This window comes from Herpailurus yagouaroundi, unplaced genomic scaffold (assembly GCF_014898765.1).
Source record: "Herpailurus yagouaroundi ecotype Mexico unplaced genomic scaffold, PumYag 166, whole genome shotgun sequence".
NCBI lineage: Eukaryota > Metazoa > Chordata > Mammalia > Carnivora > Felidae > Herpailurus > Herpailurus yagouaroundi.
The window spans coordinates 26,407,990-26,435,640 of NW_024412407.1; the positions used below are offsets into that span (position 1 = coordinate 26,407,990).

General features: G+C 36.5%; 1 protein-coding gene across 7 annotated transcripts in view; it reads left to right on the plus strand.

Moving 5' to 3' along the window:
- ABCC9 (ATP binding cassette subfamily C member 9) overlaps positions 1–27,651 on the plus strand; it is a 130,180-nt gene that overhangs the window by 47,321 nt on the left and 55,208 nt on the right. For 5 of the 7 annotated variants that reach the window (XM_040488690.1, XM_040488689.1, XM_040488692.1 and 2 more), the window contains 8 exons: positions 2,194–2,302; positions 6,971–7,078; positions 12,984–13,056; positions 13,941–14,046; positions 22,011–22,049; positions 23,429–23,530; positions 25,204–25,288; positions 26,485–26,565. In XM_040488690.1, coding sequence (XP_040344624.1) covers positions 2,194–2,302; positions 6,971–7,078; positions 12,984–13,056; positions 13,941–14,046; positions 22,011–22,049; positions 23,429–23,530; positions 25,204–25,288; positions 26,485–26,565 — 703 coding nt within the window. The remainder of the gene's footprint in view (positions 1–2,193; positions 2,303–6,970; positions 7,079–12,983; positions 13,057–13,940; positions 14,047–22,010; positions 22,050–23,428; positions 23,531–25,203; positions 25,289–26,484; positions 26,566–27,651) is intronic. The other 2 variants (XM_040488694.1, XM_040488693.1) reach the window with 1 other exon arrangement.

Consider the following 27,651-nt stretch of genomic DNA (forward strand, 5'->3'; position numbering starts at 1 on the left):
ACAGAAGAAAAGGCTGACATTTAAGATTTATAAACTACCACTTCATAAGGCATTTCTAAGGCATCTTTCTATAAGTTCTATGTGGTCAGTATTTGCTGACAAAGACTTAAAGAAAGTACACAAACTAAAGCTCTTCTTTTCTCGTTCTTCCTTCCTTTCTTCCTTTTTCTTTTTTTCTTTCTGAGGCGTCTGAAATTAATTTTTTTAATAGCAGTAAAGTATACATAACATAAAATTTACCAGTTAAACCATTTTATGTGTATAGTTCTATTGTATTAAGTATGTTCACATTGCCGTGCATCCATCACCACAGTCCATTCCAGAATTTCTTCAGCTCCTTACATTTGAATCTCTACTCATCAAAAAATAACTCCCTGTTTGCCTCTCCTCCCAAGCCCTGGAAACCATAACTGAGTTTCAGTCTCTATGAATTTGACTATTCTAGGTCCCTTATATAGGTGGAATCACACAGTATTTGTGAGGGCTTTTTTGTGCCTGGCTTATTTTACTTAGCATAATGTCTTCAAGGTTCATCCCTGTTATCATAACGCTAATACATTGAGTCAGGAATTCCAGAACCCTGGTGCAGGTGCTATTGAAAACAGTATGATGGTGCCTCAAAAAATTAAATATAGAATCACCATACAATGCATCAATTCCACCTTTGGGTATTTGCCCCCAAAAATTCAAAGCAGCAAGAACTTGAATACATATTTGCACACCCATGTTCACAACAGCATTATTCACAGTAGCCATAAATTGGAAACAACCCAAATACCCATCAATGGATGAATAAATAAATAAAATGTGGTATATACAGACAATGGAGTATTATTCAGCCAAAATTCTTCTTCAACAATTATCCTTCTTAGTTCTCTGTAAATGCATTTTGGAAACTAACAGTTAGACCAGCACAATGGATTTTATTTACCTTTATGTTTCCAATGAAAAGAAGCAGTTTTTTTTTTTTTTTTGGCATTCAATGCCACCGGGCTTAAAGATGATAGGCAACAGACTGAGATAAATTTACTTTTCTTCATTTTATTAGTCTGACACACACACACACACACACACACACCCCACAAGCTTTGCAGACCTATTTGGAGGCACTTGACTACAAGCTTAAATGAAAAAAATATTAATTTTTGTTTCAAATCTTTATTTCTTAGTTTCCTACCAAAGGCAATATTTCCCCTGTGGCTGATGCTGCATGTGCCAAGCCAGTGTATCTACTTTTAGCATCCTAGCATGCTAAAAGGAACATTTCTTTTCCTCTGCAGCTTCACAGAATTTTCTTTAGCATATTATTTTATTTATAGGTGGATGCTTTCAAATCATGTTGTTGTTTTATTTGGTTCTTTCTTTTTGCTCCTGATTCTGTAACAGTGGTTTTAAAAAATGCCTCCTAGGCAGGCCAAGGATCCTCGTGCCCTACCCAAGAAGACCATCATAAAGAATGTTTGCAAACCACTCTTCTAGAGCCGTAATGTGCTTATGAAGCACTTTAGGACTTTGTGAAAATGAGTATTTTTATTCAGTAGGTTTCGGGTGGGGCCAGAGAATCTCTGGTAAGCTCTAGGTGATGCTGATGCTTCTGTTCCTTTGCCAATACTGAGCAGCAACTGTCTAGAGGCCCCTCTTATTGCCAGGTTCAAAAAATATGTGTAATGAAGCAAGATGGCAGAATGGTCATGGACCTCAGATCTGTGTGTTATATGCTAAATGCTTTTAAGCAGGCTACTTAACTTCTCTATAACTTATTTCCCTCATTTGTATAATTAGAATAATGGGTCCTTATCTCATTGGCATTATTATTTTTAACCTCTCTGTTTCAAGTTCCTCCTCAACTCTACTGGCTTTGACAAGAAACAGAATTGCAAAAAAAAAGTGCGAAAAAGTTAACTGAATTCAAGGGGGTGACAAATTGTTTCTAATTTTTCTGATACTTTTCTAGTTTTAGCACTGAAAGTCCCCAGTCCTGGGAGCCCATCATTCTTGGGCATTTTAGTTAGGATGTTTGTTCCTCTGAGCTAAATTCCCAGTTGGTGTTGAGAAATGACTCTCAGAGGTGGCTTGCTCAACATGATAATTGGTAAAGGAGATGCTTGTTTATTTTGGTAGAACTTCATCATTGGCACTTTTATTTTTAACCCCTTTTTTTTGTTTGTTTGTGTGTTTGTTTGGTTTTTGCAGTGTTCAAAAGCTGAATGAGTTTCTCTTGAGTGATGAGATTGGTGAGGATAGCTGGCGAACTGGTGAAGGTTCTCTCCCTTTTGAGTCCTGTAAGAAACACACTGCAGTGGTAGGTGCTTTTTCTTCTTACTGAAGCTGTGAATATGTAACAGTCCCAATATTGGATGATTTTCAGTGAGTGCAGTTAGAAGAAATTGTAAGCTTTACTTTTAACCTTTATGAAGAAAAATTGCCACCTGCTTCTACAACAAACTTCAAAAGTCTAAAATTTATAAACATATGTATAAGGCTTGATATTAGAAATCATCAAAGAATTATCCCAAGAGGGAAAGAACATGTTCAATGAAAAAAAAAATTAAAAGGTTGTCTACCCCAGGGCACCTTAACCTCAGGGTTGAGCATCTGGCTCTTGATTTCAGCTCAGGTCATGATCTCACAGTTAGTGGGATCAAGCCCGCATTGGGCTCTGCACTAACAGCGTGGAGCCTGCTTGGGATTCTCTCTCCCTCTTTCTCTTTCCCCTCCCCTGCTTGCAGGTGCGCATGTTCTCTCTCTCTCTCTCTCTCTCTCTCTCAAAAATAAATAAACATTATAAAAAGGCTGTCTACCTGAAACTTTATATAAAAACAATACAAAATGAGCGTAACAACTCCCATATCATATTCTTCCAATACCTTTGAGCTACACTTTTTAGTTTAAGAAGTGCTTTTTGATGTATTATATCTTTGACTCAATATAACATTATATTACCTATTTTTATTTTTCAACTGAATATATTGAGTGTGTGTATTGTGTGGCTTGAATGTGGCCATATTAGTAAGCAGCAGAGCAAGGATTAAAACCTGAGTCTTGTAACCCTTAAACCAGTTTATTTATCCACTACACAAATATTTACTCAATATCTACACAGCCTGGAAACATGGTCAATATTATTTTGTTCTGTATTTGTTACATGTAATGTGACATGTACCATGTATTTGCCTGTGTTTATAGATTTCAGGGATATAGATATGAACAAGGGATGTAGCTATGAACAAGGCAGACAACCTCATCCTTGTCATAGTTTGCTTTCTGAAGGCAAGAGTCAGATGATAAGTTTAAAAAATAAGATAATTTCACTTTGAAGAAAATTAAATAACAGATGAGAGAGTGACTGGTATACTGGAAGTAGAGTGGTCATTTCCCAGAAGGCCCCCTCTGAAGAGCTGGCATTTGGGCTGAGACCTTCTCAACAAAGATCTGGGGGAAAAAGCATTTCAGGCAGAGAACTAGTAGTTGCAAAGACCCTAAGGTGAGAATGAATTCGGTGTGCTCAAGGAACAGAGGGACACTATTGTTGAAGCCTGGTGAAGAATGCAGAGACAAGACAACGTAAGAACAAGGATTGAGGGTCTGGACTGTATTGACATGCAATAGGAAACCATTGGAGGGTTTAAAGTAGGCACTAATATAATTTTGGCTATATTTTTAAAAGATCACTTTGGCTACTAGGCTACTAGGTTGACAGTAATCAGTGGGAACAAGAGTAGAACAGCTAGATCAGTGATCAGTGAGGAGATTGTTATAATCACATAGGCAACAAGAGATGATGGTTAGAGTTAGTTTTTGTGGCACTTGCAGTGGACATTGTGAGAAAGTGATCAAATTCAGTGTACCTTTTTTTGGGTTGAGCTGATAAAGACTTGCTGATCAACTAGATAAGGAGGCTGAGAAGTGAGCAGGTCGAAATTGAGGTAGAATCGAAAGGCATATTTGCACATGGTAATTTTGAGATACTGATTGACATCTAAAAAGACAAGTCAGCTTTGGAGATGTAAACTTTAGAATCATTAGCCATTAATTAATATTTAAATCAATGAGACTTGATCAAACCACTTTCTTGGAAGGTATGTCTGAATAATTCTGAAGAAATTCTTTGTAATTATATGTATATATTTCATAACAATAAAACATAGAAAGATGTTATATTCTAGAGAGAGTCATGTTATAATTAATATTAGTTATTCATGTTACTATGAGACAAAATATGAATATATTTACTACTTGTATAAGCAAACAAAATCGCACATGCCATCTCTTGACTGGAATTAACTGAGGCTTGGAAAGTCCTCTTACCAGGAAGTCAAGCTATATTAAATTTTTCGTTAAATCATGTTTAAAACTACTAAAAATAGTTGAGATGAGCACTCAACTATATTTAGACTTGCTGTTTTCTTCTGCTTTTCTGGAGTTATTCTTTACTCTCCATTAAGTTATTTTATTGAGCGAGTGTGATTTTGTCTGAGAAGGAACTACCACTCATGCCTGTATACACTGGAGTAACAATGCTTCAAAATGCTTGTTTGCTATTGTGTGGCCATGGACACAAAAACAAGAACACATTATAGAGTGGAGGAAAAAGTGTAGGAAAAAGGTTTCCTTTGAGGCAGCAGGAAAGTCAAGTATTTGATTAGATCCGGCGTTGTCATCCTTTGAGATGGTAGGAGATAACCACAGAATTTATTAGATCATCTCTCAGAGATGTGAGGATGAGCAGAGTCGATGCCCCAGGAACGGGGATGTGGTAGGTCAGGTTTGTGGAGTTAGGGAAATCTGAAGAACCTTTTTGCACGAGATGAGGATAGAAGAAAAATTGAACTGAGTAAAGGTTGCTGGAAGGAAAAAAGAATCCCCTTCAAGTGCATTCAATATCTTCAGGGTTATTGAAACCAGACTGGACTTCTGATGTCTTTCAGGGTCATTCATCACTGCTGATGGGCCAAACCACAAACGACAAACTTTTTTAAATGGAGTGAAAAAAGCTGTGTGTTTGAAAATAACACTAATGGAAACTTCTTCTTGAGAGCTTAAGATGCTATGTATTCTGTAAAAGCTTAGAGTTAAGTGGTTTTGGCTGTAGAATCTCCATGGAGAATTAGTGACATTCTAGAGCCAAAGTCTCTTCAAATTACATCTGTGGAACTCCGACTCAAATCTCTGTCAACACATCTCCTCCTCCCACCCTCTCCTTGGTTTTGTGAAGAACATGACGTCATTCCTTTTGGACCTCTGGGGCAATACTACTATAGAATTAAAGACTCTAGAAGACAGTGGATTTATGTAAAGGCATAGACCTGTCTCGTGAGGAAGATACACTTAGCTTAAAGGATAGTGACTTTATGTATCTCATGTGACATACTTCCAGGGTCATCTGTGAGATTGTGAAAAGAAAAACAAAACTAAAATAAAATTTCAGGAATAATCTCTATTTTTTTAAGTGAAATGCATTCAGTATTTTCTGTGGGACAGAATCACTGCTCGCTCTGCTCAGTACCTTTTAAATCTGTGTATTTATTTGCATGTAGCCTAGCAATGTGCTACTTGATAATTTGATGTTCTGTTGATATAACAATTGATGGAAATTGGAAGAGCAGTATCTTGTTTGGATTAAATTACTGATTATTTAAGGACATTTTTAATTCCCATAGTAGAATTCAGTGGATTTTTCAAAAAACTAAACCTGCAATTCCAGGCCAAAAAAAAAAAAAAAAAAAAAAAAGTTTCACAATTCTAGAATACTTTGCTCTTATAGGTAATTTAACAGTTTAAAAATTTTTTTAACATGTATTTATTTTTGAGAGAAAAAGACAGAATATGAGGGGGAGAGGGACAGAGAGAGAGGGAGACACAGAATCTGAAGCAGGCTCCAGGATTTGAGCTGTCAGCACAGAGCCCGATGCAGGGCTCAAACTCACGAACCATGAGATCATGACCTGAGCTGAAGTCGGACACTCAACTGACTGAGCCACCCAGGCACCCCAGTAACTTAACAGTTTTAAAGTGTATTATTATTTAGCCTTCATAAAATCTATAAGGTAGTTAAGTAAGACATAATTTTTTTTGAAATACTTGTTCACTAGATCAAACTTTGAGCTTACAAATTTTTCTAAATTAGAAGTTTACAGAACTGAATTTTCTACCTTCTCTTTAGCCATGTGTCTCAATATACACAGAATTGAAGTCGAGTTAAGAGAATAACAAACTTCTATGACCTAATTCAAGTTCATTTTAAGTATGTGAAGACTGTCCAACCTCGGCTGGCATCCTCTGTATAATGAAATGCTTTAGTCCTTTGACCAAGAATAATGCTATAACATTTGGGAGACTGGATCATTTTGTTATGCTTACATCAGCATTATATAATGTTTATATACTTATGAAACAATATCCATGCATGTTTGGACCAAAAAAATCCTAGATTGTTATGCTTTTTCTCACTCCGTAGTGGATCCCTGGGTGATCTGAGTTACATGAGTGTAGGAGATTCAAAATCCTCTTGATTCAGAGGGTGACCAAAAATGTACTGTTGGAGCATGTACAAGCCAAATGGTCTTACAAGTAGATTCTAGTTTAACCTGAGTTAGTCTGTTTGGCTTTGACATGCATGCAGTTTTTTTACTGCCCAGGCATATTTACCCGGAGAGCTGGAGAAAGAGTATCCAAAACCTAGTTTGGGGTTCCGCACTTTAAATTCCATCTGTTGCAAGTATCACATTTTTGTATTTTTAATTTTTCTCAAAAGGCTTGTGAATTAGGTTTAAAATTATAGCTTAACACTTTTTGTTATTATTTGCTTTTTTATTTGGAGAATCTATTGAAATAATTAAAATATGCTCACTTTCTTTATTTCTTTTTCTTGGAATTGAAGTGGAGAAGTAGCAATATGCCTTAATGTTTATTAAAACCTCTTTTTTTTGCATAAAACTTCAATTTGTGTTTTTTCCCACTTGGAATGCAGCAGCCGAAAACTATAAACAGGAAGCAGCCTGGAAGATATCACCTGGACAGCTATGAGCAATCAACAAGGCGTCTACGTCCTGTAGAGACAGAGGACATTGCAATAAAGGTTATTTTATTTCCTGGATTCTTGCACGAATAGAAACATTTATGGTACTATTTTATGGTGAAGTTCTGTATAAGTGTCCTAAATTGTGCCCTTAAAGTCTCTTTACAGTGATCACTAATCCTCATAACATTTTCAAAGTGTTCTGATGAGTTCACTTCTCAGTTCTTTGTCACCTCAAAACCACATTTCTTGCTCCAGCAGTATGTTTTAATAACTGGAGGGTGAGCCTTTCTTCTGAATCTGTGTTAGAAGCTAGCATCCAACGTTATTTCCTTTCATACTCTTATGTTCCTCTACCTAATAAATTGATTTATAGAGAACACCAATATTATAAATCCAATTTTTAAGGAAATAGATAGTAATTTCCTTCAACTAGGAGAGGCTTAGACCAGTGTTGCATGCATTCACCCAGTTTCCCAGTAAGTAAGTGTCTTTGATCTAATTTCAAACAGCCTTTTGTACTCTCCCAAGCAAGTGTGCTTAGGTAGAACAGGCCACCAGGGAATCAACGGCTGAGGATTGATAGTGGGGATAAGGTCCAAGGAGGGCTCAGTGCTGTTCAGGAACAGATGCCTGAGCAGTCAAGGGCTTTGGGACATTAGTGCAGCCAGAGTTCTGGAAATTAGCCCTTTTAGAAAACTAGCTGTGTTGACTGTGGGGCTATCCAACTCCCTGTACTGCCCAGGCCAGTCAGAGAGTGGGGGAGCCTCACTGGGGAGTATAACAGAGCCAAAGGCTACATTTAAATATCTCTCTCTGTATTGTCTGACACAATGCTTGTCCCACAATAGGCACTTAGCAATTGGAGCAAATGTGTTACTGGACGGAATAAGCTAATGCTAGCTAGCCCAACCTCTGCCTTCGATTTGATGTGTGCCTTTTGGGTAAATTACTTTGCCTCCCTGAGCTATGGTTTGACCATCTTGAAGTAGAGATGCCATTTTAGTATGGTTGTTTCAAGGTTAAAATATGTCACATGGGAATCTTAAAAGAGCTTTAGTGATTCTTAACCCTGGCTATACATTAGAATCTCTTAGAAAGCTGTGTGTGTGTGTGTATACATATATATACATATATGTGTATATATACATATATACACATATATGTGTATATGTATACGTATGTATACATATATATGTATACGTATGTATACATATACGTGTGTGTGTGTGTGTGTATATATATATATCTATATATATATATATATATCCCAGGCACCATTTAAAAAAATAGTTCTAATAGTTCCCTAGACAATTAGAATGTGTGATGGGGTGTGAAGTACTAGGCCATGACAAAGTATGGAATGAGAGACTAGGAAGGGTCCTCTGTGCTTCTACTTCCAGTTACGCCCAGATAGCAAGTAATGCATGCATGACTAAAGGAACAGGGTCAGTTTTTTTCTATTAACATTTTCTGTTCAATATAGTAAGAATCTAAAAATACATCTTTTCCATGTGCCTTGCTAAATTTGTTTTTATTTCGAATGTAAAAAAAAATAGAGGCTATTATTTTTTTCTAAAGTTGACCTTTCACACACAAAAAAACCCAAAAAAACCCCAAAAACAAAACAAAAACCCCAAAAAAACAACTCTGCCAAAAAAACACAAAAATACCCAGAAAAACTGCTTAGCAATGGATACTACAGTTTCAGGCCCACCAGCAAGCCTTTCAGTTTTTATTCCTGTTGGAAATTCTCAAGTTGGTAATAACTCATTTGCTTTGAATCATTTTTTATTACATAAAAATAAAACATGCCTTCAGAAAAGTACATAAAATATATAAATGTGTGTATATATATATAGATATATCTATATAGATATATCTATATAGATATATACACCTTTAAGTAAAAAAGAGAACACCTATGGAACCCACACCAGGAAAAGAACATCGCCATTTTCCTCTGAAGGGCCTCCCAACACACACATTTGTTGTTCTCTCTCACATCTCCAAGAAACAGTCACCATGCTGACTTCTATAGTCATCATTTCCTTGATTACCCTTGCTATGCACACCTCCTTAAAAACACACTGTAGTTGTTTTAAGTTTAACTATGTGTGTGTATTTGTGTGTGTTTTGTTTCTTTTGCTCATGATGTATGTATAATTCATCCAGATTGTCCTGTGAAGTCGTACTTCATTCTTTCTCATTACTGTGTAGCATTTCAGTGTTTTCCTTTATGGCTTATGCTTTGTTTTTTGTCTCATTCAAGACAAGTTTTCCTTCCAGAGGTCATAGAGATGATTTATAGTAGCTCCTAAAATCTTTGAAGCTACACCTTTCACTTTTAGTTCTTTAATCAACCTAGGATACATTTTTGTGTTTGGTAAAAAGTAGGGATGTGATGTGTAGGGAAATCAGTAACAAGTAATTTGGGTTGTAAATTTAGCAGTAGTAAATTCAGTGGTGGTAATTTTACTACATTTAGTAGTAAGAAAGGTGATTTAATTTTTATATGATATCTGGCTGCCCTCATCCCACATATTGGTCACCGTCCCCACCAACAGTCAATGTAGTCTTATACACACATCAGGGATCTTATATGTCTGGATTGATTGCTGGCCTTTATTTATTTTTCTTTCATTTGTTTCTTTGTCCCAAATTCCACTGCTATGATCACTACAACTTTCTAATAAACATTGGCATCTTTTAGGATGTGTTCTTACATGTTACTGTTTCTCTTCTAAAATAGCTTCTCTTATCCCTTTTGTGGGAAAACGTCTTACATGTTTCAGGGCTTACAGCTCTGAATTTGTCCTTTTATTTATACTTTGACTTGGTATTTCCTTACTCCGTGCTTTAATGAGCTTTTTTATACACTACATTTTATTCAGCATTTTTACTTATTTTTACTTATTTTCAGCAGGAGGAAATGAACAATGGTCTGTGTAAGACCCTGCCTTTAAATTCTTAAAAATTGTTTTAATTGAGATAAAATTCACATAACATAAAATTAACTACTTTAAAGTGAACAATTCAGTGGCATTTAGAACATTCACAATCTTGTGTAACCACCACCTCTCTTCCATTGCAAAATATTTTTGTCACCCCAGATAAAAACCCCATACATGTTAAGCAGTCACTCCCCATTTACCCTGCTCTCTTGCCACTATCAATGGCCAATCTGCTTTCTGTCTCTATGAATTTGTCTGTTCTGGGTATTTTATATAAATGGGTCAGGTAATAGGTAACTCATGTCTATCTCGTTCCTTCCTTTTTTTCCCCTTCCTTTACTTTTAATACATTTTCCCCTTGTCCCTGATCCTCACTCCTATTCTGTACCGTTCCCTTGCCATTATGGTACCAGTTGTAATGTGCTCAATGTTTATGCCTAAATATACTCTCATATCCTTGTAAAATATGTGATAAGCATCCATGTGCTTTCAGTGTCCTGAAATGTTTTTATGACAGTTTGCTACTTCTCACAGCACTACTGTGTTCTATAGTATGAATCACTGCATTTTCCTTATCCCCTAGTGATGGACACTGGATTTGCCTCCATCTTCCTTCTATCACAAACCATGCTAAGATGATCATTTTTGTACTTAACCTTTTATGAACCTTTGCGAAGATTTATTTATTTCTTTAATTTATTTTTAGAGAGAGAAAGAAAGCATGAACCTGTGAGCAGGGGAAGGGCAAAGAGAGGGAGGGAGAGAGCCAAACAGGCTTTTGCTGTCAGCGCAGAGCCCAATGCGGGGCTCAGTCCCACAAACTGTGAGATCACTACCTGAGCCCAAATCAAGAGTTGCACGCTTAACCAACTGAGCCACCCAGGCTCCCCTGAACCTTTGCAAAGATTTATATGTTAGCTGATTTTCCAAGGTCAAACAACTAGTTAGGGGAACCAGGATTTTAACCCTGGTGGACACATGAGACTATTTTGTAAAAGGCAGGAGGGAGTGGAAGTGCAGATTGCAGCAGGAGAGATTAATGTTGACCCTCCTCCTCTATCCCTCTTGAAGGAAGCTTGTTCTCTTTTACTTCTGTGTAGCACCAAATCAAGAGGCGACACTGCATTCTTCTAGCTCTTCTCTGCTGCTTTCACCATATATTTTCTTCTCCTGCATCCTTGTGAAGCTTTGGCATTGTCTATCTTTATCACATCTATTATCAAAGGACCTCATCAGCACCTCCACACCATTGCTGAAGATTTGGGTGCCCGTTTCCTTGTTCATCTCTCTAGCTTACTTGGTGCCATGCATGGATGTGGTTTAAACTTCCAAGGGCCCAGCTATCTAGTATCCCAGCCCAGAAATTTCTTGCTCTGCTTTCACTCCATTTCCACAACCTTGCCTATGGTCACACCTGGCCACCACCTGAAACTGCTGCTCCTCCAAAATCATAAAGTCCTTTATGTCAGTCAGTCACTGACACCACAACCCTACCTCCAACTCTCTCGGGCTTCACCTTTGCTGACACTGCTTTTTTAACCTTATTGAGACCTCCAGCAACTTGAGCCCCTTCCTTTTGTCTCAGTCCTTCAGCGCTTTCTGTAAGCAATCCAACTTTGTGCCTTTGATGCTCCTAGAACAGGCTGCTGAACTCTATGGAGGAAATGACACAATGTACCAGTTGGCAGAGCCACACACATTTATGACCTCCCCATTCCACTGCTCCTCAGTAGTTCCTGGTGATCCTTTACATGCCGCCCATCAGAACTAGTTTCCTCAGTCTCCAGTAGCTCTGTCTTCTCACCTCCATCTGTGTCTGTCATGTTGTATTTGCTTCTGTCCATGGTTTATTTACTCAACTGGTTGCAAGCTCCAAGCAAGCGAGGAGGATGCATTATACCTTTTTTGTAGTCTACATAGATACTAACACAACACCTCACGCAGAATGGGTGCTCAGCAAATATTTGTAAAGCAATCAGTAATTCAACCCTTCCGTGCCACCCTCCTTCCAGGGCTAATTTCTTGCACATCTATGTGATAGACAGTACTAAATGTCACACATCTTACAAGCTAAAGAAAACCTACATGGAAAATTACAATTTAGACTTTTCAAGCAACTTCAATCCGGGGGTTTTGTTGTACCTCTCATTTCCCATTTCTGTAACTATTAAACCTATCAAGTCCAGGAGTTCCTGGGTGGCTCAGTCAGTTAAGTGTCTGACTTCAGCTCAGGTCATGATCTCGAGGTTTGTGAGTTTGAGCCCTGCATCGGACTCCACACTGATGGTGGAGTGCCCACACTCTCTCAAAATAAATAAACTTTATATAAAAACTAAAAACAAAAAACTATCAAGTCCACTTCACACTTCTTAATACAAATAGATTGCTTTGGGTGACTATAGGTCTAATGATCTTTGCTGCTTGTTGAGGTTTATCCCACTAAAATATATTACCTCATTTCTGTGCTTTATTCCTCTCTTCCTTTTACTCATTCTTGAACTTCATTAAATGGCACTAAATCCACACACTTCAAAACCTTATTACAAAACCTTCCTCCTTGGCTAACAGAGGCATTTTGTTGGAATAATTTGACATGATGTCCACTCTATACTTTGCATCATTAGGATTCTGGAAATTGCCTAGCCGTGAGAAAATAATCAATGCTGGTGTTACATTGGAAAATATTTGGGATGATTACTTTTTAGGAATGCTCACACGTAAATGATCTAGTAATCCCAAATTTTCAGAGAAAATTGTAATTTTTAGCCTTTTCATAGTATCGCTAATTCTTCAAAGACCCTCCTTTCATTTCCATTCTTTTTTTTTCATATATACCTCTCAATAGTTACAATTCTAGCTAACTCTAAATTAGAATTTCACCACTGTGTGTTCTACCTTATATTGAAAGTCTTCCAGTGTCTTAAAGACAAAATGTATTTTATTGGAATTATTCTCTAAAACAAAATACATACATAATTTTATATTTCAACTTATGTATTCTTCTTTTCTAGGTCACAAATGGCTACTTTTCATGGGGCAGTGGTTTAGCTACATTATCCAATATAGATATTCGAATTCCAACAGGTGAGAGACATTTGTTATTATTTTTTATTTTTAATTATGACAAGTATGGATTTTCAAGATCTTAACAAAAAAAAGATTGTTTAAACATTATTAATGTTATTTATAGTTGTTTATTTGCATCATGTAGCTCATAAGCCACTGTATCATCATGGAAGTGATTGGAAATAAGACTTGCCTTTCACTACAAAATGTGTAGACATTTGGACAAGTTATTTACTGTCCAAATAAGCTGATAACAGCTTGTTGCTGATTTGTCCATTTAAATAATGGGGTAGTTGATTTTTCATGTTGTTTGAAAAAGGATTTAAATAAAGACTATATAAGAAAATTATTTTCTATCCCTGAGACAACTAAAGTGTTCAAGTTATTTTAGGCTCAAATACCCAATAATTTTTGGTTAAGATGCCTAGATATCCGAATAGAAAAAATGTTTTGATCTGGCCTGATGGTCAATAGATTGAGATTTTTCTATTTTACGTGCGTATCAAAGTAAGAAATTGGAGAAGTCGTCTTAATACCAGCCCAATCCCTTTCATCTCAATTAATTAAGTTGAGTCAAAACTGCCTTCTTCACCTGAATGAATTGAATAAAAAAGTTAAAACTAATTGAGATTATTTAGGCAATTATTTCGTTGCTCTATTCACTAATGTCAGCTATTCTCATAGTTGGAAACAGTAAATCAAGGCCTATATCTTTTAATTTTTCTCTTCTTTGTCAAAAAAAACTCATGTATCAGAAAGAGGAGCTATTTAGAATACCTTATTGCTGGAGACCAAGTGTGGGCTATTGATTTTGAAGCCTCAGCCTTTTCTAAATGTATTTTGGTTTTATTTTACTAGAATTCCATGTCCTTTTGCTGTTATCCTTTATCTAATTTCTCTAGGTCAGTTGACCATGATTGTGGGCCAAGTGGGCTGTGGGAAGTCTTCTCTTCTCCTTGCTATCCTTGGTGAGATGCAGACACTGGAAGGCAAAGTTCACTGGAGCAAGTATGTATTTTTAATTGGTTTCTATTGCTCTATCATCCATCCGATGATCTTACAAAGGGAAGAAATGAGAGCAATAGATTCCTACATTAGGAATCTGAGGATCCCCTCAGAAATAAGTGCAGCTTTCTAAAAAATTAAATTAGTAGAAACCTTAAATGTCATAAATTAAAAATTAGAAAACAGTTCTTACAGAGGGTTATCATGGTATAAACTAGTATGATTGGGATTTTGTAAAGATAGATTTTCAAAGTTAAAAGGAATAACATTCAAAGAAATAATTTAAAAACTTATCCTATATTAAAAGAAGCTATGGAAAACTTACATTATTCATAAGGCTTAAATGCAAAAAAGCTGTAATGGTTCACTGTTCAGTGAAGAACTACCAAATAATCTTTTAAAAAATCTTCATAAGGGGCTGAGAAATCAGCCATTTCTTTTCACACCCAACTTAAAGTAGGCGCTAGAAATATCTAGTAAGAGGTACATGGATAGGTCAAAGTGGTGTGTTATGCCACTGTAAAGACATGAAAAAGGAGATATCTAGCATGGTGCTTCTCCTGAATATTTGAATGGCGGTCTTTGAAACACATTGTGGTAATGAAGTGACTCAGAACCATAATATCATATAATTGTGCAATAAAGTGTTAAACCAATTTACTCAGTTCGGCTTACCTAGTAGATTCCCCATAAGCAGTTTATGAAGAAATTTGCTATAGCTTATCTAAGAAATTGGATTATAGACCAGTGTTTCTCAACCAAGTATGATTTTTCTCCCAGGGGAGATATCTTTGGTTGTCACACTGGGGAAACAGGTTTTCCTGATCTGGTTGGTATAAGCCAGGGATGCTGCTAAACATCCTACAATGCACAGGACCCCCTCCCCACTGCCCCGGCAACAAAGAATCATCTGACCCCAAATGTCAGTTGTGTCAAGGTTGGGAAACCTTGCTCTAGATCTATAGACGTTTGTTAATATTTTGCCCCTACCACTGTGAACTCTATTGTTGCTTACTCTGCTGTTTACATACACAGGTATGTCTCAAGAATGAGTAAAGACTATTTAAGAGAATTTTTAGAATAGAGACTATGTTAAACTCCAGGTAAGAGATGGAAATGCTTGGATGTGAAATTTGAACGGGAAACATCCTATTTTAAGTATCATGAGTGAAAGGAGGAGGTTGGGAAATGTTGAGTGTACATTTTATTCCTACTGGGCCAATCTAAAAAAGACAGTAGACATGAAACTGTTTAGTGAAAATCCAGAAGAGAGCTTGGTAAATAATTGCCACCTGCAGTTTGCTTCATGACAAGTTCTTGTTGATCACTAAGATCAGGCACCAGGCAATTTGCCCTGCCACTATCTCCTTCCATCTTGGATGACTAGAGGTTTTGAGAAACAGATTTTACTGGATTAAATTCTATTTTGTGACATGTACAGCCATCATCAAGTTACTTGGGTTTTATTTTCACCTTTGTTTGTCATTAAACCAGAGAGAAAGAATGGGAATCAGTGACAGCTTGAGAAGCTCAAGAAGCTTGAGATTTATTTTCAGACCTCCAGGATGTTCTTCTAATATAGTCTTCCCTTGAGTTATTTAGGATTCCACTTAGGCCAGATCAACTTCCAATATTATCATTAATAATCTTCATCATTTTGCTAACTGATAAATAAATGATATGAGAATTAGGGAAGTATTTTACATAATCTAGTATTTTTTCTTTTGCATTCCTACCTCATTTCACAAAGGTAGGAAATTATTTTATTTAAAGTTACATAGTGTAATAAAGCTTGAAAAATAAAGATAAAGATATCAAGAAAAATTAAGATTTAAATAATAATCTGAGAAGTAAATAGGTAGAAATACATGCTCTGGAGTCCTGTGTATTGATAAAATATGGACCACAGATTCCACTCTGAGCTTCATTGAAGCTAAGCAAAGAGGAAACTAGAGATAAAAACATACACTTACTCAACAGAGGTTAAGAAGTCTCTCTCATGAAAAGAAAGAAAGAAAGAAATCTCATGGATCCCAACAATAAAGCTAATAAAAGATTATGTCTTAGAGATGGAGCCAAAGGGATGAAGGTGTGTAAAAGGATTTTAGATAATTCTAAGTATTTATAAAATCCTCATAACTTAAAAATCATCTTTTTATGAACATTGCCTTCATTCACTATACTCCCATCTCTTAATGGCAGAAGGACTAAGATTTTCTTCAAAAAATGTTTGTGTTGGCTTAGGCACACATGGCTTAAAAAACTAAGCCTCTAAGAGATTGGATAAGCTAACACAAATTCTATTTTCCTTTATTACAAGAATTACTTTTTTTTCTTCTATGGCATCCTTAATATCTGATAAAACATATTTTCCTATTGGTAATATTCAGAAGATACTGATCTTCTTTTAAAGAGTTATTTATAATTACTCTTCATTCCATAAAAGGCTGTTGTGCCTCACCCAATAAGGAAAGGCAGAGAAATGTTATTAGAGCAAAGCTAATTTAGAAGTTACCAATATTGATTGGTTGATGAAGTACAAAACCTAAGAAGTGCTTTACTTCAACACACTGAATTGTTTGATGTTTCTTGGAAGCTCAAAAAAAAAAAAAACCCAATAAACTAAATGTTAGCATAAGGTGTCAAGTGCCTTGCTGCCATTATTTCACCACTGCATGTATCTCTGGCTGCATGAATTTTATTTTTAAATGTGCCCTCATAGACTGGCATGAGCAAAGTCCAATAAGCACTTGGTCCTCTTGTGGTGATAAATATTTACTTTAGGCAGGAAAGAAGGTATTGCTGCTCACCCAAGGCACACCTACATGAGTAGAACCAAGTGTACAAAGACCTCTAAAGACATTTCTTTGGAAATTGCTACCTTTGACCTAGTCAGCCATGTTGTAACCTCAGAAGAGAAAGGTCAGAGAAAGGAGGAAGGGACTAAAAAATTCTCCAAAATTGTTAGAATGCCAGGGTTTTTATTTCTGCATCTGGGTGTGCTCTATATTTGTTGAAAAGCAAATGCTCTACCTGAATGAATTTGTCTTGATAAACAATACAACAATGAAGTTGTCTTGATAAACAATAACTCCTACTGACATCTTAGGAGCTAGAACTAAAATGCTCTACCTGACAAGTGGTTCCAGTGACAGAGTCTACACTGTGTAATAATTTTGATAATCATGTGAGACACAGCCATCATTTATTTTTGTTTTCCTTTTCTTTTCTTTCTCTCTTGCCCAGGCTGTCAACCATCCTCCTTTCAGGCCTCATATGTGCTGATGTTCTATCTTCTAACATCTTGGTGTAATCAGCTTTATAACAGTGGTTCAGTTATTCTAAGACCGGTGAATTGAGGAGTTACTCCTTTTCATGTGACTTTACGTGGTATGAAGGAATAATAACACACTGAATCAGCTTTCCTGGATTAGATGCAGTGTAGTGTGTTTGGGCCCACATCTAGCTCCCATTCTTCTAAATATTATTTCTGATGTAAGCTTGCAAAGCTTCACTCTTTCCCATTCCACAAGGTATCAGCCATGATACCTGAAAGCTGCTAGCTACTAAGTTTAATTTTTATTCTTGAAGGAAAATACACACAAGTCCTGCATACAGAATGGAAATCTATTTTCCACAAGGGGATTTTCCATCTGGCCTCTTTGTTTTCTCTTGCTGCTTTCAGTGCTATTCACTACCACAGTGAATGGTGGAGGATGGGTCTGGACATGGACCCAGTGATTTTCATGTAATCGTTAAGATCTGATGTTGAAATTCAGAAATAAGTGTATTTGTTTTGTAAGAGAAAAAAAAATCCTTTGAATTAGATTAAACATATTGCTGTTGTGTGAGATTATAGAGGTGGTCTCTAGAAGTTAAGGACTCTAATATTACTCATTAAAAATGAAAGAATAGGGTTTCTTTTTGTTTGTTCATGGAGGATGACTACCTACAAACGGACCAATATCTACCATATCTTCCTTACTCTGAGACCAGTATATCTTTGACATACAAATCACGGTGGTAGTTGTTGGGGAGGAAATAATTGAACACACTGTTCTCATGAAGCTTACTGCTTAGCAGGGAAGGCCACAAGGAAGTAAGAAAATAATTTCATAAGTAATTATTTGGTCAAATTTTTATAAGTGCTAGGAAGAAGGACAGAGTTTTATAAGAGCAAATAATAGGTAACCTTACTGAGCTGAGTCTGTGGGGTCAACAAGCCTTTTTTAGGGATATGCATGAATGAATGATACTTGAACTTATATTTTAAGGATAAACCAAAATTAATGAGTCAAAAAGTAAAGAGCCGTAATACAAATGGAGATAGAAGGTGAAGAAGAATATTCTGATTCTCCTTCAGTCTTTCTGTGGTCTACTGTAGGACACTCTTCCTTTACTTGGCCTTTAATTTATATCTTTGACTTCAGTTTCTCCCTAAGTATTAACAACACACCGGTGTACATTTCTGGCCAACATCTTTCTTCTGAAGATCTAATAGCTCCTCCAAAAAGTCTTTATATATAAACTGAATATTGAACACATCTAAACTGAGCTCATATCCCTCATTATCTCCAATACCTACTTCTCCTGTATCTTGGCAGGAATGTGTCCCCACCCACTGAAATCTGTTTGTGGATGCCCAAGTCAAAGCTCAAAGATCCAACCTGAATTCTTCTCTCTCTCCATTGCCCACACAGTCCAACCAGTCACTTTTCTTATGTCTGTCCTTAACACTTTTATGCCTATATTAATTGTCCTAGTTCAGGAGAATTGCATATGTGAACTATTCACAGTAATAATTCCCTCACCTTTCTTCATACTGTTATGAGATGTACCTTTCTGATATGAAAATCTAATTACTTACCTCTTGCTTATAATTTTTGCAATTGACTGGCCAAGAAATATTCCAAAGACCTTTGCATACTATATCAGGACCTCTCATGATCTGGTCCCTGTCTAATCCCCCCACCCTTAGCACTGTGTTCCAGTAACCCTGAACTGCAAGATGTTTCTCAAATGCACACACTCCTGTGTAACTCCTTTCCTTAGATAGTCTCACTTTTTTTCTAGTGTCAAATCAGATATTATCTCTGACAGAGCCTTGTCTCATTCTCCTAGGCAGATTGAAATGTACTGTCTCTTCTGATCCCTCTGAACTATGTTTAAGTAACTAGTGTGTTATTGGTCTCCTTAGTAGACTGATACACCCTATATCCAAAGCATGTTCTTTTTCTCTTTATCTGCTTTACATCTAGTCCAGGCCCTGGCTCTTTTCTACTTTTATTAGTGGAAAAACAGCACTCTCCCATCTCTGTCTCTGTCTCTATCGTGTTTCTGTCTATCTTTCTAATTTCAACCCCCACCCCCAGGTACCACCCTGGCCCCTTCCTTTTGTAGATGAGAAAAATCTTCACAAGTTCTTTCCAGTTCCTCTTATTCTCCTCTTGTCTCAGTCCACTGCACTCTGGTTTCTACCTCTGCCACTCCACTGAGACTATTCTTATTAAGTCCATAGTGGCATCCTAATTTTTAAATTCACTGTGTACTTTTTGATCATTGTGTTAATTGACCTCCTGGTCCCTTGATATTGTTGCCCATAAGTTTTGCTTCAAAACCTCCTTGCTTAATTTTGACTCACAGGTGAGTTTACCTCAAAGCATTTGCCTGCTCCTCTTGGTCCTTTCTTCAGGTTTCTCTTCCTTAGTCATTCATTAAATAGTGATATCTTTCAGGTTCTAACTTTGTCCCCTTTTTTTCTGCCTCTATGTATACTCTCCGGGCAAGCAGATAACTTCCGATGAATTTAGTTTTCTCTATTTGGTCCCATTCCTTTCTTCTATTATGAAACAAGCTACAGAGTAATCCATTAATTTCTACACCTGCTTCTTTTCATCTGTTTTCTGTCTTCTTCAAATTAACTAAAACCGTTGAGGTCATTCATTAACTTTTTACCATTTAAAAAAATTCCAAATTACTTGGGGCACCTGGATGGCTCAGTCAGTTGAGCGTCCATCTCTTGGTTTTGGCTCAGGTCATGATCTCATGGTTCATGGGTTCAAGCCCTGTGTCAGGCTCTGCATTGGCAGTACGGAGCCTGCTTGGGATTCCCTGCTCTCCCTTTCTCCCTGCCCCTCCCCTGCTTGCTCTCTATCTCCTTCTCTCTAAAAGTAAATAAATAAACATTTAAAAACTACAAATTTCTTTTTTTAATATAATTTATTGTCAAATTGGTTTCCATACAACACCCAGTGCTCATCTCAACAAGTGCCCTCCTCCATGCCCATCACCCACTTTCCCCTCACCCCCATCCCCCATCAACCCTCAGTTTGTCCTCAGCCCTTACGAGTCTCTTATGGTTTGCCTCCCTCCCTCTCTGTAACTTTTTTTTGTCCCTTCCCTTCCCCGATGGTCTTCTCTTAAGTTTCTCAAGATCCACATATGAGTGAAAACATAGTGTATCTGTCTTTCTCTTCCTGACTTATTTCACTTAGCCTAATATCCTCCAATTCCATCCACATTGCTGCAAATGGCCAGATTTCATTCTTTCTCATTGCCAAGTAGTATTCATTGTATATATAAACCACGTCTTCTTTATCCATTTGTCAGTTGATGGACATTTAGGCTCTTTCCATAATTTGGCTATTGTTAAAAGTGCTGCTGTAAACATTGGGGTACAAGTGCCCCTATGCATCAGCACTCCTGTATCCCTTGGGTAAATTCCTAGCAGTACCACCGCTAGGTCATAGGGTAGTTCTAGTTTTAATTTTCTGAGGAAACTCCACACTGTTTTTCAGAGCGGCTACACCAGTTTGCATTCCCACCAACAGTGCAGGAGGATTCCCATTTCTCCACATCCTTGCCAGCATCTATAGTCTCCTGATTTGTTCATTTTAGCCATTCTGACCAGTGTGAGGTGGTATCTCAGTGTGGTTTTGAAAATCCAAATTTCCTGATACTAAAGCATATTATAAGCAAATATCACTTGGGAAAATGTAGATTTCATTATTTTTGGTATGTGAGCAACTTGGGTCAGAGAATAATCATTATTGAGAGGAGATTTTTAGTCTGAAATTGTTTTTTCCTGCCTTAGTTAACCTTACCAGGATGTCATTAGCAGTATGCAAGCATGAAAATCTTATCATTAGTAGCTCTAAGCTAAGTATTACTAGACAACATACTTAGGTATATTTTCTCAATAAAAGCATATGGTGCTTTCCAGAGCCAAATGAGATCTACTTTTAGAGTTCCACTGGACTTTAATTTTGTGTGTAGTTTTTTAATTCAGGTCTTGAATTCAACTACATTATTCAAATTTAGAACAATAAAATGAATAGGTGTTTTTCCCCCATAATATAGATATAACTAAATGTTATTAGGAAAACATCTCTTTGTACATAAATCATATCAAACAATAACCATACCCAAATGTTGTGGTTTGACCTATTGTGCATGTCTATCTTTCTTAGGATTCCTTAAGGACCAAGCTATGTCTAAACCTTTCAAGTTTAGAGCCCCAAAAGTAGTTCTTTTTTTCATGCCATAGGATGGCTAATTAGGAATCTAAACAGATTAGATTTCAATTTTAAAAGTAGGGAGACTTTGGAGATACCAAATCCTTATACAGACTAGGAAACTACTGTAGGAAGATTACCTAAATTTATACAGCTACATAGAACAGAGGTGGTGTAGAATCCAGGTCACTGTATGAACCCAGATGTTGTAATGAAACAGAACAGTGCTATCTATCTTTTGGAAGCTTACTAAGCAACTATTTCCTCACTGATGAAGACATAAAAGAAAATTGTTATTTGTCTGGTTTGTCTTTGAAATTAATATCAAAAACCATTTGGGAAACATAGCTATTAATATGTCCAATGTTTATTTTATTTTTATCTGATATATGCACACATTCATTCTTATATTTATATTTCATAATTAATGAACATTGTTTGCCATACTTGCAGTGTAAATGAATCTGAACCTTCTTTTGAAGCAACCAGAAGGTATTATTTCTATTTTAATCTGCATTTAATAAGAATAACTTTCTTCCTCAGACTTTACCTAATACTCAGACTCTTACTCCTAGTCATTTTATTCATTCTGATGATGTACCAATTTATTTATTAAAATGTACCAACATATTGCCAATAGCAGTGGTTCCCAACATTTACAGTCTGCTAAAAAAATTAATTTGCCGAACAAAATGGCCCATTGTGTCAACGGTTTTCCTCTCCATGAGTCACAAATGTCTCAACTTTGGCCGAAACTCAAACTGTTCTTAGTAAATTGTTTTTGGGATTTCATAAAATAAAAGTACAAGAATATGTATATTGTTTATGAGTTAAACAGTGATCGGATCTGTCCATAAGCTAGAGATGGAAAGACCAGGGGGAGAAGAAGAAGACATGTCAGAAGTTGGGAACCACTGTTCTACTGCACATACAATGATCTCAGAGACTACTAGCATACTCTATATCATCATATCTTTTAAACTCCTAAGACATGTTTCGGGATGATCACTGAATATTTCTAATTACTCTTTTTCTTAACCTTACTATCTTTTAACCATGATTCCTTAATTAGTACTTACAGACCATGAACTAACTGTGGAAGTGTGACTTTTAAGCTGACCCCTTTCCTACCCCAATTCCATCATCTGCTTTATCTTCAACTCACATGTATTTTCCTGGTGATTGCAAATTAAAGTCTGATGTATAGACATCTGGTAGAATGTGTAAACCAAAAAAACAAAAATGGGGAGGCGGAAGAGGCTATAATTTTTAGGAAATAAGCTATTTCAATATGTTTTGAAATATGTAGCTTTTAAATGTGTAGTTATTTCAACATTGAAATGGATTCCTCAATGTATTATTGCTTTGAAATAATTATATATTATCTACTACCTTAAAACATTGTTAACATGAATAAGCCACAGACACAGTACCAATTAATGTCTTTTTCTAAGGTTTGCATATAAAATTCAGAGTTATGTAAGGTGCTTTTAATATAAAGTAAAATATCAGTGGCTTTGGAGAGAATGTATTGCTATTGACCTTTTAATTATTTTAAAAATTGTAGTTATTTTACAAAATAAATTTTCAACCTATAGTTTATACCTCTAAACACTTCTTTAGCATAGCAAAATCAAATTTTGCACATTGAGGAACATTTTGATTAAATTCTAATCTTTCTAATTCAGGTGAAATACTTAACCATAAATAGTAAGTTTGGTGGTTATTAAAATATTCTTTCTTAGAAGCTTTCCATTTCTGTGTTCAAGATATTTCATCCACTTTTGTTCTTCTTAGTTTTACTAAAATACACATACAGCACAACATCCTTTTATACCTTCGGTGTTTTGTTTATCTTTTCCATTTTCCAGTAGGAACAGGTATTCTGTGGCTTACGCAGCTCAAAAACCTTGGCTATTAAATGCTACAGTAGAAGAAAATATTACTTTTGGAAGTCCTTTCAACAAACAGAGGTAATTTTGAATGTAAAATTTAGAACTAAAATGAGCAACTATTTCTAATGCTTATGTTTGGTCCATGGTTTCTGGAACCTGCAGAGCCATGCCTTCCTTTCTTCCCTGCATGCCCTGTGTCCATCTTCATCACCAGGTCTTTTGAGTCAACTTTTTAAATAGAAGTCTAACTGGACGTTTCAGCCCATCCTGTATACTTATTGTACACCAAAACTAAGCTGCTGAAATGGAATCATGGAGGGTGGAGTGTGGAGGGGTGGAGGGGCTGGTGGTTGGGAGGGTGCTGAGGTTATTGATAAATAGAAGGAAAAATCCAAGAAAGAAAGAAAGTTACTCGTGGAAAGAAAAGGAAGAATGTGGGATCTGAGAGGTTCTAGTTACAAACAGCAGCCAGAATACGCCATCTCTCAACCGTCTTTAAATACCACCAGAGTGTACAAAGGCATGACCCTTAAGCCAGCCTCAGAAGGCTGGGTCTTAAAGCCCTAAGCCAAACCTTGAAAGTTAAGGAGAATTAGTTCAAGGGGGAGGCACAGGGAAGGGAGGGAAGAGGAAATCAGATAGTGTGGGAGGAAGAACTTAAGTTACATGGGATCATTTGGGACCCTGGGAACAAACCAGACAGAAAAGGATTTATGTATATTCACAGTGGCAAAATGGATTTAAATGAAAGCTGAGTTGAGGTAGCGGATGCCTTAAAAGCCAATTTGATATAATTCTATGCATTCTGGGGAGGCACAGCAAGTTTTAGAAAGGGGAATAATGAAGTAACTGTGATGATTAATATGAAAGTGTAATGATAGATACATAAGGATGAATCTGCTCTAGGAGCAAGGAGACATTTAGACATTTGTTGGAATAATTATCCAGGCATGCAGTGTTCATTGCCTGCCCTTGGGGGTGACTGCACAAATAGAAAAGAAGAGACAGCTGACAAAAAAACAATTCTTGAATAAGAATGGAAAAATAAGAGCAGGGAGAAGAAGAGGGAAGAATCAACAATGACTTTTTAATTTTTTAAGACTAGGTGATTGAGAAAATGAAATTATTGATATTTTCCCTAGTGCTCCCTATCTCCTATACTTGCAATTTATCATTTCCAGTCCAGGCGTTAAATCTGTTTGAGTATCATCAATCCTCAACACCTTCCATTTCTCTTCCCTTCAGCATGCATGATAATATGCACAGACACCCACCCACAACCTGTGTTTTAGCTCTTGTGAGCCTCCTGTTGTCCCTGAGATGCACCATGGCCTTTTCACCTTCAGGCAGCTCCTGAAGTCTCCCTCCTTTCCATCATTTTCTTCCTAACAAGTTACAACCCATCTTCCAGATACAGCTTACATGTTGCCTCCTTTGCAAAGACTTCTTAGAGTGCTCAACCATTTCTTTCTATGTATGTTAGGAGCATTTTCCACCTACATCAGCTGTAGCACCTAATAAGATCCATTTTATTATATGTTTCTTTATCAGCCTTCTCCATTTACTAGTTTTATAAGAGTGGAAACCAAAATCTATTTATCTTGGTTTCCACAAACCCAGTGTAGAGGCGAATATATACCAAGTTGTTCAACAAATGTTGTATTTTGGCTTCCAAGATATTGAACTTGGGACTTACTTTATGGGTAGTATATTAATAGTGATCTAAAAATTCAAAACAATTTCTCCCAAAGGTACAAAGCAGTTACGGATGCCTGTTCTCTTCAGCCAGATATTGACTTACTACCTTTTGGAGACCAAACTGAAATTGGAGAGAGGGTGAGCTATGTATAGCTTAATTAAATAAAACAAACATCTAAAAAAGTCTTCTGGTTGTCTTTAACCTTTAATGGAGCATAATGAAATCTGAGAGCTTAGGGGCTGTGCCTTGTCCTAGTGGCAGGTTCCGGAAATAGGAGCACAGGAGCTTTAATGCCAGTCTTCAGTATCTGTTGGGTAACCACCATATATTTAACATTGTGCTAGCTACTAGAGAGTTCTCAAGGAAAATAAAGCAGTTCCTGCCTTTGATCAAATGTGTTTTTACATACTTGGAGTTGAAATTGAGATTGCTTCCGACTTCTTCCATTCTTGTCAACATCTATTTATTCTTGTTAAAGTATCCTTTTTTCTTTGTGTAAACATGTTTAATGGTGATGTCATACTGTTCTGAGCAGCTAAAAAATATTTATGCCTGCATACAATCTTTAAAACAATTTTGGCTAAATTTTTTAAGTTTATTTTGAGACAGAGAGAGAGCACTCATGGTCATGAGATCATGACCTGAACTGAAATCAGGAGTCTGAAATTTAACTGACTAAGCCACCCAGGCGTCAGTGTTCTTAATGGCTGTTCTTGATTGCAGCACAATATACTGTTTAAGAGCATGGACTTCTCTGAGCCTTACTTTCCTTGTGTGTAAAGTAAAGGGAATAATGCCTAGACGTTGGAATTGCTATAATGAATAAAAGAAATAAGGAATGTAAAAGCATTTACACAAGTCTGCCACATACTAAGTGGTCAATAAATACTAGTTTAAAAATTCTTATAATTGGTACTTGTTTTTAAAACCATATTGCTGTATAGACTATTGAACATAATTGGCAATATAAATTTTAAGAGGCATATGTTAAGTAAACTAGAGATACAATTTGCAAAACTAGTAAAAATTTTGGAATTGCTGGCAGTGTTTAGTGCTAACCATGTGTGTGGTTATTAAAGCTTTTGTACAGCAGAGCTGTCTATCAGAGTGAAAGAAGAATTCATGTTACCACTCAAAAATTCTCTTAACTATGATTCAAGTGTTGACTAATAGATAATTTTGATTTTATCTTACTAATGCTATCACAATTTAATCAATAAGTTACCATTACTTTAAAATTTCTGAAAAACAAGTTTGTATTTTAAAGAGAATTCTTCACCGTCAGATCATTTGCTTTTGGAAAGGTTGGATACTTACGGTTATTCTTCTCTAGGGCATCAACCTGAGTGGGGGTCAGAGGCAAAGAATCTGTGTGGCACGAGCTCTCTATCAAAATACCAGCATTGTCTTTTTGGTGAGAATATGATCTTTGTTTCTACTTCATGTTTCCCTCTGGACAAATGAGACTTTAAACATTCAAGTCAGTTTACTCAAGGAAAGATGGGTTAACTTCTGAAATAATAAAGAACATAAGGGAAACAAAATCTCACAGTACAAATCAGATCAACCCATAAGGCTGAGAGTTGGAGTATCCAGATTGGTGTCCAAGTGACTTAGGTGCCCTAAATTGTTGCTTATGTGAGTTTCTTAGCCATGAGTATCATTAATGGAAAAGTCTGTATAGTGTTGGATCAACTGGACAGGATCATATCCCTTCTCATTTATGTTGGATGACAAAGAAAGAAAGGCTAGAAAATGCACTCTTGGTGGATATAGGGGGAAGTAAGCATAGTACTCCATTACAGTGGTGTGCAGCTCAGACTGTGCATAAGCTTTGACTGAGAAGCTTTCTAAAGCTATAGAAATTTTGGTACCACCCTTGACCTACTGAATCATAATTTATAAGGGCAGAGTCTAGAGCCTGGGTCTTAAAAAAAGCTACATGGATCACCCTCCTGTATATACTGGGTAAAAAATCTTGTTCTACCTATGGATCTACAAACAGATTTTGATGATTATATTGATTATGAATTTTGCCCTAGTTTGGTTCCTCTAGCAAGAGGTAGCCAAAATAACTGAACTTTTAAGTAGTATATTAGACACCGGCAGAGTATGTAAATGCATCCTTCCCCTGCCTTCTCCTTCTGTGCAATTATTAACCATCTGTAATTCCGGTTTCCAGACTTCTTTATAATTTTCATTCCATCTAAAATCTATAAGCTCTTCAAAAAGTAGGTTGGTTTTGAAGTCTCTCACGAAATGTGAATCTACTGCTGGGGATAGGAGTAGAATTTGTACATACTGGAAATTCACTTCAGGTTAATCTCCCTAAGAGTACCTGTCACCAAAATTCTCCAGAAAACTACACCACAAAACCATAGCAAGATCTAGCAGTAACTTATGTACTTGTAAATCCCTTCCATAGTGGATGGACCTACAACTGGAAATGACTTCTTGAATTTTAGGATCACTTAATAGCTGAACCACCTGAAGACGAAGT